The sequence below is a fragment of the Gymnodraco acuticeps genome, unplaced genomic scaffold (genome assembly GCF_902827175.1).
Source record: "Gymnodraco acuticeps unplaced genomic scaffold, fGymAcu1.1, whole genome shotgun sequence".
Taxonomy (NCBI): domain Eukaryota; kingdom Metazoa; phylum Chordata; class Actinopteri; order Perciformes; family Bathydraconidae; genus Gymnodraco; species Gymnodraco acuticeps.
The window spans coordinates 712,925-729,519 of record NW_022992308.1 but is presented as its reverse complement, the minus strand read 5'-3'; the positions used below and the strand labels follow the sequence as shown (position 1 = coordinate 729,519).

General features: G+C 40.8%; 1 protein-coding gene across 3 annotated transcripts in view; it reads left to right on the top strand.

Annotated features, from left to right (window-relative positions):
• The first annotated feature begins 9,514 nt into the window (after window positions 1-9,514).
• Window positions 9,515-16,595, top strand: part of med12 (mediator complex subunit 12) — a 39,750-nt gene continuing 32,669 nt past the window's right edge. For 2 of the 3 annotated variants that reach the window (XM_034208151.1, XM_034208150.1), the window contains exons 1-11: window positions 9,515-9,700; window positions 11,068-11,172; window positions 11,262-11,453; window positions 13,365-13,524; window positions 13,651-13,826; window positions 14,165-14,275; window positions 14,569-14,841; window positions 14,934-15,080; window positions 15,664-15,763; window positions 15,859-15,995; window positions 16,129-16,293. In XM_034208151.1, coding sequence (XP_034064042.1) covers window positions 9,599-9,700; window positions 11,068-11,172; window positions 11,262-11,453; window positions 13,365-13,524; window positions 13,651-13,826; window positions 14,165-14,275; window positions 14,569-14,841; window positions 14,934-15,080; window positions 15,664-15,763; window positions 15,859-15,995; window positions 16,129-16,293 — 1,668 coding nt within the window. In that variant the 5' untranslated portion in view covers window positions 9,515-9,598. The remainder of the gene's footprint in view (window positions 9,701-11,067; window positions 11,173-11,261; window positions 11,454-13,364; window positions 13,525-13,650; window positions 13,827-14,164; window positions 14,276-14,568; window positions 14,842-14,933; window positions 15,081-15,663; window positions 15,764-15,858; window positions 15,996-16,128; window positions 16,294-16,595) is intronic. The other variant, XM_034208152.1, reaches the window with a different exon arrangement.

Below are 16,595 nucleotides of genomic sequence, written 5' to 3'. Positions count from 1 at the left end.
AAAATACAGCAGCTCTAAGCTTTGTTTTTCATTCTCAGGGTTCATCTCAATCATTTTTGCTACACAACATGACAGTATCTTATTGAATTAGCCCACCGTTACCTTCTTGTCTAAGGATGTGTGTGTGGAGACAGTGTTTGTTTGTGAGGAGAATATTTGGTATATTGACTGCTCATTGTTTTGTTTTTTATGTTTTTACCTTTATTTAACCATGATAACCATTGAGATTACAAATCTCTTTTTCAAGAGAGTCCTGGCCGAAGAATGGTAATGGCACAGTTACAGACTAAAACACACAATCACAACACAGTCATACAAGTTAGCCAAAGTATTTACAGACACAGCGACCTGCTTCAAGGTCAGTTAGAGTAGCAGCTTGTATTAACGGTTTCATTATAATCATTTGTCACTCGAGTTTATTGAACAGGCAGTCTATACCTGCCATCCGATAGTCTGAGTTTATAGAACAATAACATTTAAGACATTACAAATTGTTGATATCTGGGGGGAAATAAGCTGGTAAATCACCTTTCACTTTTGCTGTACTGCCTCCATTAAAGAAGCCAAAAGCGATTTGTACTTATCCCAGGCCACAGACAGTTTAAACGATCCTTGGAGATTTTGGCACACCATCAAATCCCTCTCTGCCAGTTCTCGTTCCTTAGAGCTGCCTCCTAACATTGTTGTTGACTCCACCCCTGTGTCAAATAAGACAGATGCTTAATTGTTTTAATAAACATTTTATTTCCTCCAGTTCCTTGTTTGACACATTCTCTTTTGGTAATTCACCCCCTCCATCATCACCAGTCATGCCTCCAGTAGCCACACTTTCTCCTTCAAACCCTTCTCTGTTGGGGAGGTTTGTAAGGCTGTAAAGGGCCTAGACCCCAACAAATCAGCAGGCCCCAGACGATCTCCCCCCTTGTTCTTACGTCTAGCTGCAGATATTATAGCCGAACCACTTGTCGTGTTTTAATCTTTCTAAACACACAATGTCATTCCAGATGGTTTGAAAAAACTGTAAATGTTCTCCCCTTATTGAAAGGTGGTGATCCCATGGTGATGAATAATTACAGACCAATTTCCAAGCTCTCTATTTTAGCTAAAGTACTTGAAAGGCTGGTGAATGGCCAAATCAAAGAATATTCAAGCTTGAACAAGCTTTAGGAAGCAGCACAGTACAGGCTGCTTTGAAAGTATGACATCGTTGAAGGCTTGGACGCAAAGAGCTACTGTGCTGCCCTTTTCATAGACTTATCGAAGGCATTTTGATACTGTGGACCATGGCATTCTATGCCAGAAGTTATCCCATATAGGCCTGTCCGACCAAGCTGTTGGTTGGTTTTCAAACTATCTGTCAAATCGCAAGCAATGTGTACAATTCAGCGGTCTCTCCTCAAGCTTTCTTAATGTGCCCAGAGGTGTTCCTCAAGGTTCGGTCTTGGGACAATAAACAATCATTTACAATTTATATAAATGATGTGGGTCAAAATATTGATGCCTCTGTACATCTACTTGCAGATGATACTGTTCTATACTGTTGTGCTAGCACTGTTGCCCGTGCATTTGAACGTCTGCTTTTGACACTTTTCAGTCACATCTGTTCCACCTCAGGTTGGTGTTAAATTCAGACAAGACAAAAGTCATGTTTTCAAATAAGAAAAAGTTAACAACTGTTCTTCCCTGCATCATGTCTGCACAGCATAACCCCATTGAAGCTGTTAAAACCTACAGATAAAGGCATCACTATAGATGAAAACCTCTGCTTTAATCCTCATATTGACAATCTCTTAAGGAAACTGAAATTAAAACTGGGCTTCATTTTTAGAAACAAGGCCTGCTTCTCCACAAGTGCTAGGAAACGGCTTGGAGCTGCCACATTTTTGCCGCTCTTGGACTACGGGGATGTTATGAACGCCTCAGCTCACTCCCTTCATCTGCTGGACGCTGTTTACCATGGGGCTCTGAGGTTCATAGCCAACTGTAAACCCCTCACACACCATTGCACACTGTACTCTTTAGTCAACTGGACATCACTATCAATGCGCAGATCACTGCACTGGTACCAACTCATCTATACCGCTATGCTTGGACTGCTGCCCCTCTACATATCCACTTACATCTCACACAAACAGTACAGCTATAGACTACGATCTCAAAACTACATCACTCTGTCTGTCCCCTCAGTACGCACGGTGCTTTGGAAAAAAGCCATATCATATTCTGCCCCCTCAACCTGGAACACACTTCAGCAGGAACTTAAGCTGACCAGTTTGATACCCATCACGGATTTTAAAATAATTTCAAAAAAGCTGGAGAAATCATCTGTGGGTGTTTGCACCTGCAATATCTGACTACTTTTTACGATGTTTTATTTGATTGTTGCCTCTGTGTTTAGTGTCCTGTCTGTCTGTAACTTTGTGTGGTGGTGTTACCACTGAACAGGTCTCTCTTGAGAATGAGACCTTGTGTCTCAATGAGATTCACCTTTTGCAGTGTGTATTCTGATTACACATGTTAATATAGGTAAATGCTAAACCAAATGTTGACACAGAATACTTTAAAACTGGACCTCAAGGAAATAAAGCAACCAGGACCCACCTAAAAAGGAATTATGATTTCATATAATGTTGTTCATTTTCCAATCGCACATTTTTAAAATAAATGTGTACAATGCTGCCAACAATCTTACACTTAGTCTAGAGCTTTCAGCGCCCCTTATATCTGTTTGTTATTCCAGCCTTCCCTCTACTCTGCATGTTGTAAGCAAACCCATCAACCCAGAGCAAAGTTCAAGGCTTGCACTACGGTTTCCTCCATCGACTCAAATGTCCATGAATTTCACCTTTTAAAATGATGTTAAAACTTTACATTAGAAAGGCTTTTTTGTGAACGTGTAGAAATGTTTCACATTAACAATGGCACACATATTTTAGCCTGTGGAAAGAAAAAAAAGAATTTTTACTTGTAACACACAGGATGGCACATCAAATTATCAACTTTGAATCTGTTCCTCGCTATTGATATCATTTATGCACAAACTAACTTTTAACATCCGTTTAAAACCCATTTAAATACGGCTGGGCAACATTGAGGTTATATTGATCACTGATTTAAGACTAGAGTTTCAGAAATCGGATATTGTAATAATATCACAAATGTTGTCTTTTCTCTAGTTTTGAAGGCTGCATTTCATGAGCGTCACTTTGTTAGAAAAGTGGCGGGGCCAATGTCTCCAGATATAACATCAGCATAGTAGAAGACTGAAGATGTCCCTCCCCTGGTTATTGAACCTCGAGCATGAAAAACAAATGCATAGACCACTAGACCACCACTGTGTTTTCAACAACTATAGGTCTTGCTGTGAGGTCATTTGGAGTGAATTTGTACCTTTATGCACACACAGGTATGGAGGACAGAACATGAAATAAGTAAAATAATTAATTAATTCATAAATACAGGAATACAAAAAATACAAGAATAAATAAATGTGTAAAAAAACAGAAATAAATACATTTGGAAATCAAAACAGGAATAAATAAACACATGAAAACATTTGATAAATTGGGCGGAAGACACCCTATCCGTTTAAGAGTGCGCTTAAGACCTTCCTTTTTGATAAAGCTTATAGTTAGGGCTGATTAGATTCAGCCCCTAGTTTTGCTGATATACTGTAGGCTTAGTTTGTCGGGGGACATCTTACTTCTTCCTTCTCTCGGTCTATACCTGTTGTTACGGTTATCTGAGAGGACCCAAACGCAGGACACGGCAGAGTGTTAAAAAGGTTTATTTTGAGGTGAAGGAGCGTGGAGAATAATCCGGCTGGTGGCGGCTGTTGAGGTGGAGGAGCGTGGAGAGTAATCCGGCTGATAGCGGCTGTTGAGGTGGAGGAGTGTGGAGAGTAATCCGGCTGGAGAGTGATCCTGGAGCACAAGAAGAACAGGTAAGAAGAACATTCAGGTGTAGAGGAAATAGCTAACTAATGCTAAGAAGGCTGAGAGTTTTACCACTGGGGTTTAAACAACGATCTGGCGCTGACAAGTTGTGGAGCCTCCGCTGATATGCCATTAGTAAATGGCTGATGGAAATCAGGTGCGTAGCAAAGGAGGGTGCCCAACTGATTGCAGCAGGTGGAGGTTGAGCCGGGAACCAGGAGTGACAGCCACCACGCCCACACAGACAGGGGAAGGGAAAACACACACAAGGGAAGTGGCTGGAGAATACAACCACCACACCTGTGTACTCTCATGTTCCGATTAACCCAGCTTCCCCAAATTTCTTTCTTTTTGGTGTCTATATACGCTGGGATCTGGATGATCCTGCGCTCCTGTGTCCTGCATCGCGAGCCCTGGATCTTGATATCCTGGATGGATATCCTTGTGGATTCATCTTCCTATTATACACACATGCATTTCCAAACATTTGGACTACCTATGTTGCAAATGTATTATATTTTCAATTTACACACAGCATCTATTGCACGCAGGGCTGCCAAGTTTCAGTAAAAAGTAGGAGTGAGACTTTCGGGGGAAGATGCGTTTTGATTTTTTTTGTTGCCTTTTTTAACGTCGATTTAGAGGAATATCTCAATTTAAATGAACATTAAGACTGTTGTGATGTCTTCACCCCCATGCCAGCTGCTCTCCCTGCACTGTCGGCCTCCTCATGCTTATATAGTGTTAATAATTGACCAGCACAAGTAGAAATGAAAACAATTGTAACAAATAAAAGTTTGACAAATAAAATACATTTATTTATAAAATGTCAATATAAAGAAAACATAGCAGCCTTTTAAGAAACAATAGCAGCCTTTTAAGAACCAATAGCAGCCTTTTCCTTTAGTGCATTTTTTGTTTAAGAGTAACAAAATTAGAACCAGAATAATATATATATAATATATATATTATAAATAAATAAAGTGCATGTCTTTGTTTGTGTGTTTTGGTTTACATGACATGTCTCATGTTGTAGGTGTTGATGCCTTGATGACAGAGGGAGGGGGCTCCCATTTGAAACACTGTGGCTCAAGGTTTGCCATCTTCACAGTCATGATGGATGATAGAGTTCCATCAAGAGCCAAACAGTTTTTCGGGTTTTGTTCAGTCCCACCACAGAGAACACTCGTTCAGCATCAACATTTGAATGTGGAAGTACCAACACCAACTTGGCAATACGGGAGAGCCTCCCAAATCTGCTCATACCAGTCATCTTTGAAAAATGTAGGAAGCCTAATTACTCTCAAGTATTTTTGTATAGAATTAAGTTGATTACGTCAATGGGTATTTCAAAGGGTGCAGAATAATTCTTACCTTATTCTTCATTGATGCCAAGTTCCCCCAAAAGCTCTCAATGTCGAACGTGGCTGGGTCTTCGGGCATGGCAATGTCCATGGACTGGTAGTCCAGAAACTCCTCACTCAGTTTGTCACGCTCGTCAGGTCCGTTGTATGGGAGAAGTTCAGGAAACCTAAAAAGAACACAATGTGCACTGATCTGGTCAAGTAATGTAGCTGAAACGGGTTGTTTTTCAGATGTGGTCATTAAACTTTACAATCTATTAAGAAAATGTTAAGAAAATGTAACAAGAGCCAAGAGTCTTTAACCTGCTCTACTTATTAAGTATATTGAGATAACTTGTGTTGTGATTTGGCACTATAGATAAATGTACTTGACTTGATACCCCAACTAACCTGTCGACAAAGTACAAGGCGTCTTCCACTCCATACTCTACCCTCTGCTGGACATCCAGAAACATGGCATGTTTTATCAGGGGCTCTCATGTGGAGTTTCTTCATGGCATACTCCACATCCCTCACCAGAAACGCCACTGCTGCCTGCTGGAACCTCTGCACTTGCTGCGGTGTAATGTCTCCTGCATCAAGGAGCCTGTTGAGTGTAGCTCGAGTAGTGAAGCCGATCACCAGCTTTTCTCCTACGAGAGACACAATAAATCAACAACATCACAGAGGTCATTAAGGTGCTGTATGCGATTCTGGAGAAAGATTGATGCAATATGTTCTCATTCCCAACACCAACATGTCAGTATGAGACTGGGAATAAGACCGGTGTTGAGTCCCTTTAGCAATCATCAACAACCACAATAGCTAACTTGAAAGCACCCCTTTAAGTATCTTCATCACATCAGTGATTGATTGATTGAATACTTTATTAGACAGAAATGCAAACAGCACAAGGTACAGTCACACATTTGGGCTAAAAGGATAACATAAAAAAGTCCTGTGGACTTGTTTCCATTGTGGTCCTATATGTGTGATGAGATTAGATTATCAAACTCATAACTTGTCTGCACAAGCAGCCCTCTAACAAACACAAACAGTATTATGTGAGTGAGATCAGTGAGTGGATAGTGTATGTGCATCTGCTGATGTGAAACTTGGAGGATTACCTATGGCAGTTGGTTTGATGGGTCCTTATAGAGGATTTCATGCAATTCCCGGTGCTGCAGTGCTGCTGGCTTCAGAAACTTCGAGAGCAACTTGCGGATGAAACTCCGTATCTACAAATTTGTATTTCAGAAAAGATTTTCAAAATTACATTTAACCTAGAAGTAGAGTGCTAATGAAAAAGGGAACAAACATAGTACAGTATTACCAGCATACTGTATTGGTGCTTCCTTTAAACCAGTATCCCACATCCACAGTGTCAGATCCTCTGGATCAAAATATAGCTACATGTAAACTGTTTGATTGATTGAATATTTTTATTAGACAGAAATGCAAACAGCACAGGTACAGTACTGTAAATTCCCTTAGCTCATAGTAAGTATCCATTAGCTCACACACGCAAATACGTGATGATTTAGCTAACACTGCTATTAGTCACGGTTGTTGTTAAGGCCCTGACACACCAGGCCGATATCGGCTGTTCTCGTAAATCGGGAGACGAAGCGTGTCCTGTCGCCCAAACTCAATTTGGTGTGTCCCGCACCGTCGACCGTGACACGCCTTATTTGGACTGCCTGTCCCGATGCATGGCCGATTCAACATGTTGAATCGGCCATGCATCGGGTCTGGCAGTCGGACCAAACAATCACTCTGATTGGCTGTTCAGCTAGCGAATCAGTGCATGAGAAGCGAAACGGAAGTGAGGGACGTAAACAAACGATTTAAGAAGGCACACACAGACTGATATTCATTTTCATCTCATCATGGCGATCTGGAATGACGCAAACGAAGACCTGCTCATCACATTGATCCAGGAGAGGCAGCTCTGTACGACATCACAGAGAAAAGGTACTCGAACCGAGTAGTGAAAACCGGACTCTGGCGAGAGATTGAAACGCAACTTGGTTTCTCGGGTAAGATTACCTTTTTCATCAATTGAGCTCTTTAGCAGATATTGTTGGCTTTTTATTGTTTGCCAGCGTACAGTGACGTTAACGTGAAATGTAATTTGTTATTTCAACATTGTGTTTTGTTGTTATCTTGTTGCTAGCTGTGCAGTTTGGCACTGCATATAGATATGAATTGGACATGCTAACTAGCCACAATGCTTACATCGTTTATTTGTGTGCTTCAGAGAAAGAGCTGAGGAAGAAGTGGGATTCTCTGCGAACCCAGTACACCCGGTACAGGACACTTGCCCCTTCGGGTAGTTGTGGAGCACCAAAGACGGGCAGACAGCAGTGGATCACAACCAGGCTGCAGTTTACACACGCTATTTGTTGTTGTTTATATCACGCAGTCTGTTCTTCTTCTCTGTCTTCCGGTTGTTGCCTATTTTTAATGAATAATACACACTACCGCCGCCTGCTGATAAGGAGAGTTATTGCCACTCACGCAAGTCTTTGCGGTGTGTTCCCGTGCGACACATGGCCAAGACGCAGGAGAACACCACGACGCAACAGTCGGCGTCGGCAAGTCCTCTGGTGACTGCTTGGTGTGTCAGGGCCTTTAAACCCACCGCAGCAACCTGCCACACTGCTCACCAGCAGCCTGTGTAACGTTAAGTCTCACGTAGTCAGACCCACCGTTGACTTCATCAAAATAAAAATATTTGTAAAAGTAATGTGATTACCTACCGTTTGACCTCCCGCTTCAGATGAAAATGTCAGTCACGGCATTATTGAGGCGCTGACACAGACGTTTCACGTTTACTTTTCGATTTCTCCGCCATAGAGTTAGGTTGTTCTTCATAGGATAGAGACGCAATGACCCGCCCTAAGCTGCCTCTGATTGGTTTGTATACGTGGTGCCTTTCGTTGGGTTGGTTAGATTTAGCCTCGAGGGCTGATGATTGGTTATCACATATTTCGGTCAGCCAATCGGGGGCAGAATAGGGCGGACTCACCCTGTCCCTGATTCGAACTACGGCAAGCCTCGAGCAACAAGTTATGGAAATATATCATTAAATACAAAAATAATTATAAAGTAGTGAGAGGGGAAAAAAGCGTGTTAAATGGCAAGTGTGGCGTGAGGCGTGTGAAGAGGTTAAATTGCGTGACTCTCACTCTCAAAGGGTGAGACTTGGCAGCTCTGATTGCACGTCTGTCCGTCCTGGGAGAGGGATCCCTCCTCTGTTGCTCTCCCTGAGGTTTCTCCCATTTTCCCCTTTAAACTGTGGGTTTTCTCCGGAAGTTTTTCCTTGTACGATGTGAGGGTCTAAGGACAGAGGGTGTCGTATTGTCATACTGATATTCTGTACAAACTGTGAAGTCCACTGAGACAAATGTAACATGTGTGCTATTGGGCTATATAAATAAACATTGATTGATTGATACATTGGAAAAATTGGACATTTCTGCATTTCATATACCAGAATATTCCCTTTTATTCGCCTGTTTGCCGATTTAGTTATTATTATCCATATCACTTGTCATTGTTTATTAAAATTATCATTGAATAATTGTTTTGTAAAAGCAAACTTTTGTAACCCTACCATAGCCGTCACTATATCGATATAGCCTAGATGTGGTCTTGGTATTTGGCAGTGGTGTAAATGACATACTCAAGTTTGATTACTGTAACGATACTGTAACGTTCTACAAAGGGAGTTGGAAACAGGCTTCAAGTTATGGAGGGTTTATTCACTCCTTTGTTCACACACGGACACAGGTTACTTGAACAGGTTGTAGGTTTATCCTCACACTGAACACTACACCCCAACTCACACCCATATAGTAGTGTCTACGTCACAACTTCCCCGCCATCCCCCCTATGTGATGCTTGAGTGACACACTCAGCACCCTATAGGCTACAGGCTCGCTACAATACATTAAAGCATACATAATTATAATTAAAACATGTAATTTATATATTATTCTGGAATGGGAGAATCTGAGTAGTTGGTACTTTAAGTGTATTCTGATGCTAATACTTTTCTACTTTATTTGAGTATCATTTTACTTGTAACGGAGTATTCCTGTACTCTGGGACTTCTACTTTTACTGAAGTATAATATATGAGCACTTCTTCCATTTCTGGTATGTTGCGTTTCTTTGTATCCCCCAGTTCTACATGTATTTTCCGTGGCTCTTATTTTGAAGTTCGGGGGCGAAGCCTCGCCGGAAGTGAGCTCCGTTGTTGTAGCTCTGCTCAGGCTGCTGGGGAGGAGGAAAGCTCTGGCTGTGATGCCGCTGGATGATGGCTGCTTTCGGGATCCTAAGTTACGAACACCGGCCATTGAAGCGGCCCCGACTCGGCCCTCCGGATGTTTATCCACAAGATCCAAAGCAGAAAGAGGTCAGAATTTACGATTTGCGGTCTAAAAACTACAATAACAAGGATTTTTGGAGAAAAAATTCCAGCCAAGAAGCTGCTCAAGCTAACAGAAGCTAGCCTGTGTAGCTAACAGCTATAGACGATTTGGGCCTAGCAATAACAATGAACAGCACCTAGTTGTCAGTTTGTTAGCTAGCTCGCCACTTGGAAAACAACCGGTTCGTTGGATAACATCGTTTGCTAAGCTAGCTCTCGGTTGGTAGATGCTATTCGGTTTGATACAAATTGCAACCAGCATTTAGCTTTGTGATGGAGAAACAATTTTCCTTCTTGATTGTGCGTGACTGGTTAATTGTTTGTTCGCTTGATGTTTTGATCCAACCAGTTGACGTTAGCTTAACCTGCACAGCTAACCCTATGACCTGCGAGCTGTACATTAATTTAAGATGAATGATCTGTGCTCAGTTTAAGATTGGAGTTTGGCCTAGCTGTGAAGAACTGCTAGCTCCTGGTCTATAATTAACCTTTGCTTATCCAGGTCACACTCCAGGTTTTTCCTTCTCAAAAAGACAAATGCTCTCATTTGTATATATCTCTCATTTCTCAATTGTAAACTCAAATGTACATGTATTGTATTCAGTGTTTACATTTTGTGAGATTGATAGGCTGGCCTTTAATAATGTACACTGCCTTCAGTCCTGTATATTTATATCGTGTAATCAATAGATATACTCTATAGATATATATCCTTCCCTATTGATATATATGTTCCCTTTTTTGTGTATCTTTAACTGCTGATATATGTATCTTTACTGTTTTTTTATTGTATTATATTTTGTATTTAGTTATTATTTTATTGGGCAATGTCTTATCTACTTGCTGTTGCAACAAAAATAGTGGGATCAATAAAGTATATCTAATCTAACCTAGATGATAGTCTGTTGATGTAGAAGGAACACTGACTGCTTTACCTTTTGGGGTTTTGACAACGGTGATGGAAAACTCTCTAATGATGACAACATGTCATTATAACTGCGTCCTTTTGACACCAGCAGTCTGCAGACCAAATAAGGCACATATGCTGATTTTCTCCTGCTAACACTAGTCTGGCCTCAGAGATTATGTACATCAACAATATCAACTTTGCATAAAGGCATTTATTTTTCAAATGGGCATGGCTTTATTTTATATTTTAGCAACAAAGCAATTTAAATGTTTTCTCACAAAAAGGCTTTCATTTACAATAAAAATGGTTAGCCAAGGGTCGAATGGAATAAGAAAAATCATAAGGTAAAGATATTAGACAGGTTCAGAATGCAAGAATTTGTATGAATTCAGTTCATAATACATAGATTTCTAATGTGCACTAAAATATGTTTTACTTTCAGGATGAGTTGACTGCACTAAATGTGAAACAAGGATTCAATAACCAGCCAGCTGTCTCTGGTGATGAACATGGCAGTGCCAAAAATGTCAACTTTAACCCTTCAAAGGTAAGGCCTTTAGCTCAAGACCTACACTTTACGCCACTTCTAGTTATTTATTTATGTTTGATTTAACCATCATTTATGTTTCCCTACAGATTAGTTCAAACTTCAGCAGCATCATCGCAGAGAAGCTGCGGTACAACACATTTCCAGACACAGGGAAACGTAAACCACAGGTCAACCAGAAAGATAATTTCTGGCTCGTCACAGCAAGGTCACAAAGCTCCATCAATAATTGGTTCACGGATTTAGCGGGGACTAAACCTCTGACACAGCTGGCTAAAAAGGTAAGATCCATGCATAAGTCTATAAAGCCTTTTTTGCTATATTATGCATTTTCTTTGTTTTAAACTGCCTGTATACTTTGCAATACATTGGCCTCCTCTCTGCTGTGCTTTGTTTGGCTGGTCAATCGATGTGATTCTCTTCACATCAGCTTTGATTTCCTACTATTTACATTTGGAAGGGACTGGGATTTCACCGAAACCAAAAATCTTCCAACCATGTCAATGACAAAGGAAATAAACGTAATGTAACTGTCCTTGTAACTGGTTAGAGTACATAAATAAAAAAACATTTAGCTACATGATAACAATCACCGATAAGATCACATCCTACAAAACAAATGAAAATATGTTTATTTTTGTTTTTTCTGTCATGAGTTAAGTGGCTGCCAAACCAAGATGAATACAATAATAAGATGCTAACATGTTGAGTATTAGCATGTTGGATTCAAAGCTAAAGGTAGCATGTTACCGTTCCTAACTGTTGCTACTTTAAGTAAAAAATGCTACAATGCTATCCTGCTGTTGTCACAAGGCTAATAGCATACAGTTTCGCATTAAAAGTGTCTTTATACTGAAGAAAGCTATCCAAGACTAACGATGTGAAGATGTCCTACCCTAATCAATCATATAGAAAACATGATTTAGTGTTTGGACGTGTAATGAGCATCACAGCCTCAGGAAGGCAGCTAATGTTACTGTATACTTATATACCTATACCTATAAATAATGCAGATATATCAGTACACATTAATTGTACAAACACCTCTTTTTTTTGCAACGTCTGCTATAAATCCCTTATTGTCTCTGAGCAAGGCTCAATAAATGTTTGCTGCAGGGACAGCCTGGGCAGATGTTGCTAACAGATTAGGTGAGGAGGGTCCTGAAGTGTATATCACCGCTTTACGTGTAATTACTGAGAAAGCCAAAAAAAGACAATGAACGTATGCGGTGATAAAAATGAAGAATTGCCCTGGACGGTTCAATTTTACCATCACAAAAAGAGAACAATGCAGAAAGGGTAAGTAATGTAGCGTTTTTTTTACTTCTCGTTAAAACAAGTCTATTGTTTGTCTTGTTTGGGTGTATTGACCCAAAATACAATGAATGCTGTTGTTTGTTAGTGGAAAAAGATTTTATTTCTGTGTGTTGTTTATTTTTTGACTTGGAAGTCTCTTATTAGATTGAGGTATTTAATTCATTTTCTAACAAAAAATGTTTACTCTGTAAGTTCTCTTAAGCGACAACAAATAGGTATTTAATTGTTAATACATCAGTTTAAATTAGAGGTGAGCTTTCTATTCATAAACGTATGAAAGCTCTGTATCATTTACAACTATGCAGTAGTTCATGTATTTTCTGTTGTTCCTGCTTGCGTTTGTACATACATGATGTATACATATTTGAATGTTTTCTCAGTACAATTAACAATGTCCTTTCTTTGTTTATTAATTACTTTGACAGATCACTTTTTCAGAAGGACATCAGTTCCAGATTTCTCCTACTGGAACTACTCTATTCAGACCACAGAAGAAGTAACATCAGGAAGTCAAAGCAGATGTGTTTGATTGATTTGTCGACTCCAGATTTATTTATTTTTTAAATGGAAACAGGCAATGTTGGAAAGGAAATCAAATAGCAGACAATAATAGAATTGAGACAATTTAGAAGTAACATACACCGAATGTATTTGGTTTAATTCATTGTTTGATTTTCCCCTTTCCCTTTTAGACCTGTCTATTACACTGTCAGCTGTTTGGATGTTGTCTATATTTTGATCTTCAAACTTCTAAATAAAGGACTTGACCTTGTGTTTCTTGCAGTTATTTTTTCCTGATGTTTGTGTTGACGAATTCCTTGTGTTTCCATTGATCACTCAACATTACTGATGTACATGTGATGTCTTTATCCCAGGTTCCAATCTTTAGCAAAAAGGAGGAGGTTTTTGGATACTTGGCCAAGTACTCGGTCCCTGTCATGCGCTCGGCATGGATGATCAAAATGACCTGTGCTTATCACGCAGCCATCACAGAAACTAAAGTCAAGAAGAGGCATGTGATCGATCCCTGTATAGGTAAGCAAGAGAACATAATCGCCTGTTTTGAATAAGTGTTTTTAGATGTTTATCACCCTTTGTGCTCCCCTTCTATGGGATATTAGTTATTCAAGTTCTGTATTTAAGATGCTTTTTTGTGTGTAGAATGGACTCAGATTATCACCAAGTATCTGTGGGAGCAGCTTCAGAAGGTGGCCGAGTTTTACAGACAGTTTCCCAGTCAAGGCTGCAGCTCCCCCCTCCCCGCCACCCCTGCTGACGTGGAGACGGCCATGAAGCAGTGGGAATACAACGAGAAGCTCGCCATGTTCATGTTTCAGGTCCGTTCACATGTTTCAGCTGATACATAACTTGAATCACAACGTTTTTTTTCCTCCAGTGAAACATGATCTTTTTGTAAGTTATTGCTGTGCTGAAAATAGTCCTAGGGGCATTTCGAGACTTGGTAAGTAATATTATTACTTTCTCTATGAATTACATTACATTTAGCGAGAGTAGTGAAGGAAAAAATGTATAAAGGATAACATTATGTTTCTGATTTATGTTGTCCAACTCTGCCTCTGCATTTTGTACCTTCCTGCTCCCTTCATCCCTGTAGAGTAGACACATGTTCATCTACTTGACATTAAGATGCATTTGTGTTGATTTCTATCTTCAGGACGGTATGTTGGACAGACATGAGTTCCTGACGTGGGTGCTGGAGTGTTTCGAAAAAGTCCGACCTGGTGAAGATGAGCTTCTCAGACTTCTCCTTCCGCTTTTACTACAGGTATTACTCCCTGTCACCATTTCATACCCTAACCCTAATTGCTTTTGGGAAACATGCCCTGCTGCTTACCATTCAAGCAGCTAGTCACACACTTGGTGCTGTGACAGACTTCTACAGCTGTCAACACTTCATCATGCATCAGTTGCGTGTCTTCGTCACTTTAGTGGTGTTGACCTTTGCTAACAGATGCCCACTGGGGCCACAGCCGCTCATCTTGTTTCTCCCTCCAAAGTTGAGTGATGTTAATGGACACTGAGTGCTGGGGGTAATGCTGTGAATCTTTCCCCCCGCAGTACTCAGGGGAATTTGTACAGTCGGCTTACTTGTCACGGAGGCTGGCTTACTTCTGTACACGCCGCCTCAACCTGTTGCTAAGCGACGGGAGCCTAGGCCCCGGCACAGGAGGGCATCCAACCCATGGCATGTTGACGCAGCAAGGCAACGCCCTGCCCCCAACGCCCACCTCGCAGCCGACCGGAGGAAACCAGCTTCAGACGGCCTTCACAGACTTCTACATCTGCCCGCAGCACCGGCCCCTGGTGTTCGGCCTCAGCTGCATGCTGCAGGTATTCATTGTGACTCATGTAGGAAATATAAAAATAAAACCTTAGTTCATTCACCTATTTAATATTTTTCCCCCCTGTTTTTGTCCTATCAGAGCATAGTGCTGTGCTGTCCCAGTGCTCTGGTCTGGCATTACTCCCTCACAGACAGCAGGAACAAAACTGGTTCCCCCCTCGACCTCCTGCCCATCGCTCCGTCCAGTTTACCCATGCCCGGGGGCAACACTGCCTTCACACAGCAGGTACCTCCATCTCCGCTCACTGTACATTTGTATTTTTGTTTTTTGGCAATTTTCTCAAAGAAGCAGTACAGGGTAATAGATTTTTCCCATCACACTCCATATACACATACTGTACTGTCCTTCCTACTTTCACAAATCTATGTATATATGGATATAAAATTGATTAAAAGAAAATGGGTACATGTATAATAATGTCCGTATTCTTCCCTTAACCGTTGCAGGAAATTACAGCTAATGACTAGTAGTTTAGAAATCAAGAGGAATTTATGTCATACTCTTGGCTTACTAAAAATATGATTTTAAATATTCTCCCTACGGGATTTCCAGCTGTTTTGAAACCTTTCCAGTTTGTTCAGGGAATAATTGCAGCATTGCAAAAATATGAATTGCATTATGGAAACTGAAGTTAAAAATACGAAACTAGTAAGACTGTTTTTGACTTGTTATGACCAAGTTTTCCTTCCTAAAATAAGTTTGTCCTTGTCACCCTTCTGCCAAATGCATTGCGTGGAGAGTTGACTTCCCATTACAACGGTGGGGTTTTTCTTGAGGGGTCAGGATAACGCTTTTTATTTTAACACAGGTTCGAACAAAGTTGAGAGAAATCGAGGAGCAAGTGAAGGAGCGAGGCCAGGCCGTGGAGTTCAGGTGGTCGTTTGACAAGTGCCAGGAGACCACCGCAGGTTAGAAACCGTTCCTATGTTTACCGCTCATGAGAACAGGTGTGTGAGGACAACAAGGTCAGTGTTGGAAATAACTCTTTGTTATCTGTTGCCAGGGTTCACCATCGGGAGGGTTCTCCACACCCTGGAGGTTTTAGACAACCACAGCTTTGAGAAGTCTGACTTTAACAACTCGCTGGATTCCCTGTACAACCAAATCTTTGGCTCGGGTCAGAGTAAAGAAGGACATGAGGTAAATATTGATTCTTTTTATCCTTTTCATATTTTCGACAACTGTAAACCCTGAGATATGTATATACGTTTGTTTTGTCCTGCTGTGATCAACAGATAATGAAATGTGGCTACAAACCTCTCCGTTTTTGCAGGATTGTCTTATAATAACACACGTTTCTGTCCAGATGTCGCCAGATGATGACGCCGTGGTGACCTTGCTGTGTGAGTGGGCCGTGTGCTGTAAGCGTTCGGGCCGACACAGAGCCATGGTGGTGGCCAAGCTGCTGGAGAAGAGACAGGCTGAAATAGAAGCAGAGGTAAGAGAACCATTAACCTCTGTGTGACTCCAAAAAAACTGTTATCTCAGTGATTAACTAAATTACATTTCCTGTGCTCTGGTAACAATGTAGCTAGTTGAACTCAGATTTCTTTTCCTCAGTGGATCTGTCCTACTATATAAGTGTATAACCAGTCATTTTTTGATGTAATGTCTACATGTGGTACAATGGGTCAATGCCCTAATTACAACGGGACTTGCTGTAGACAACTCTAAATCTGAATAAGAGAACTGTGATAATGTGTTTTCTACATAGAGCTAGGGCTGCTCAATTAATCGTAT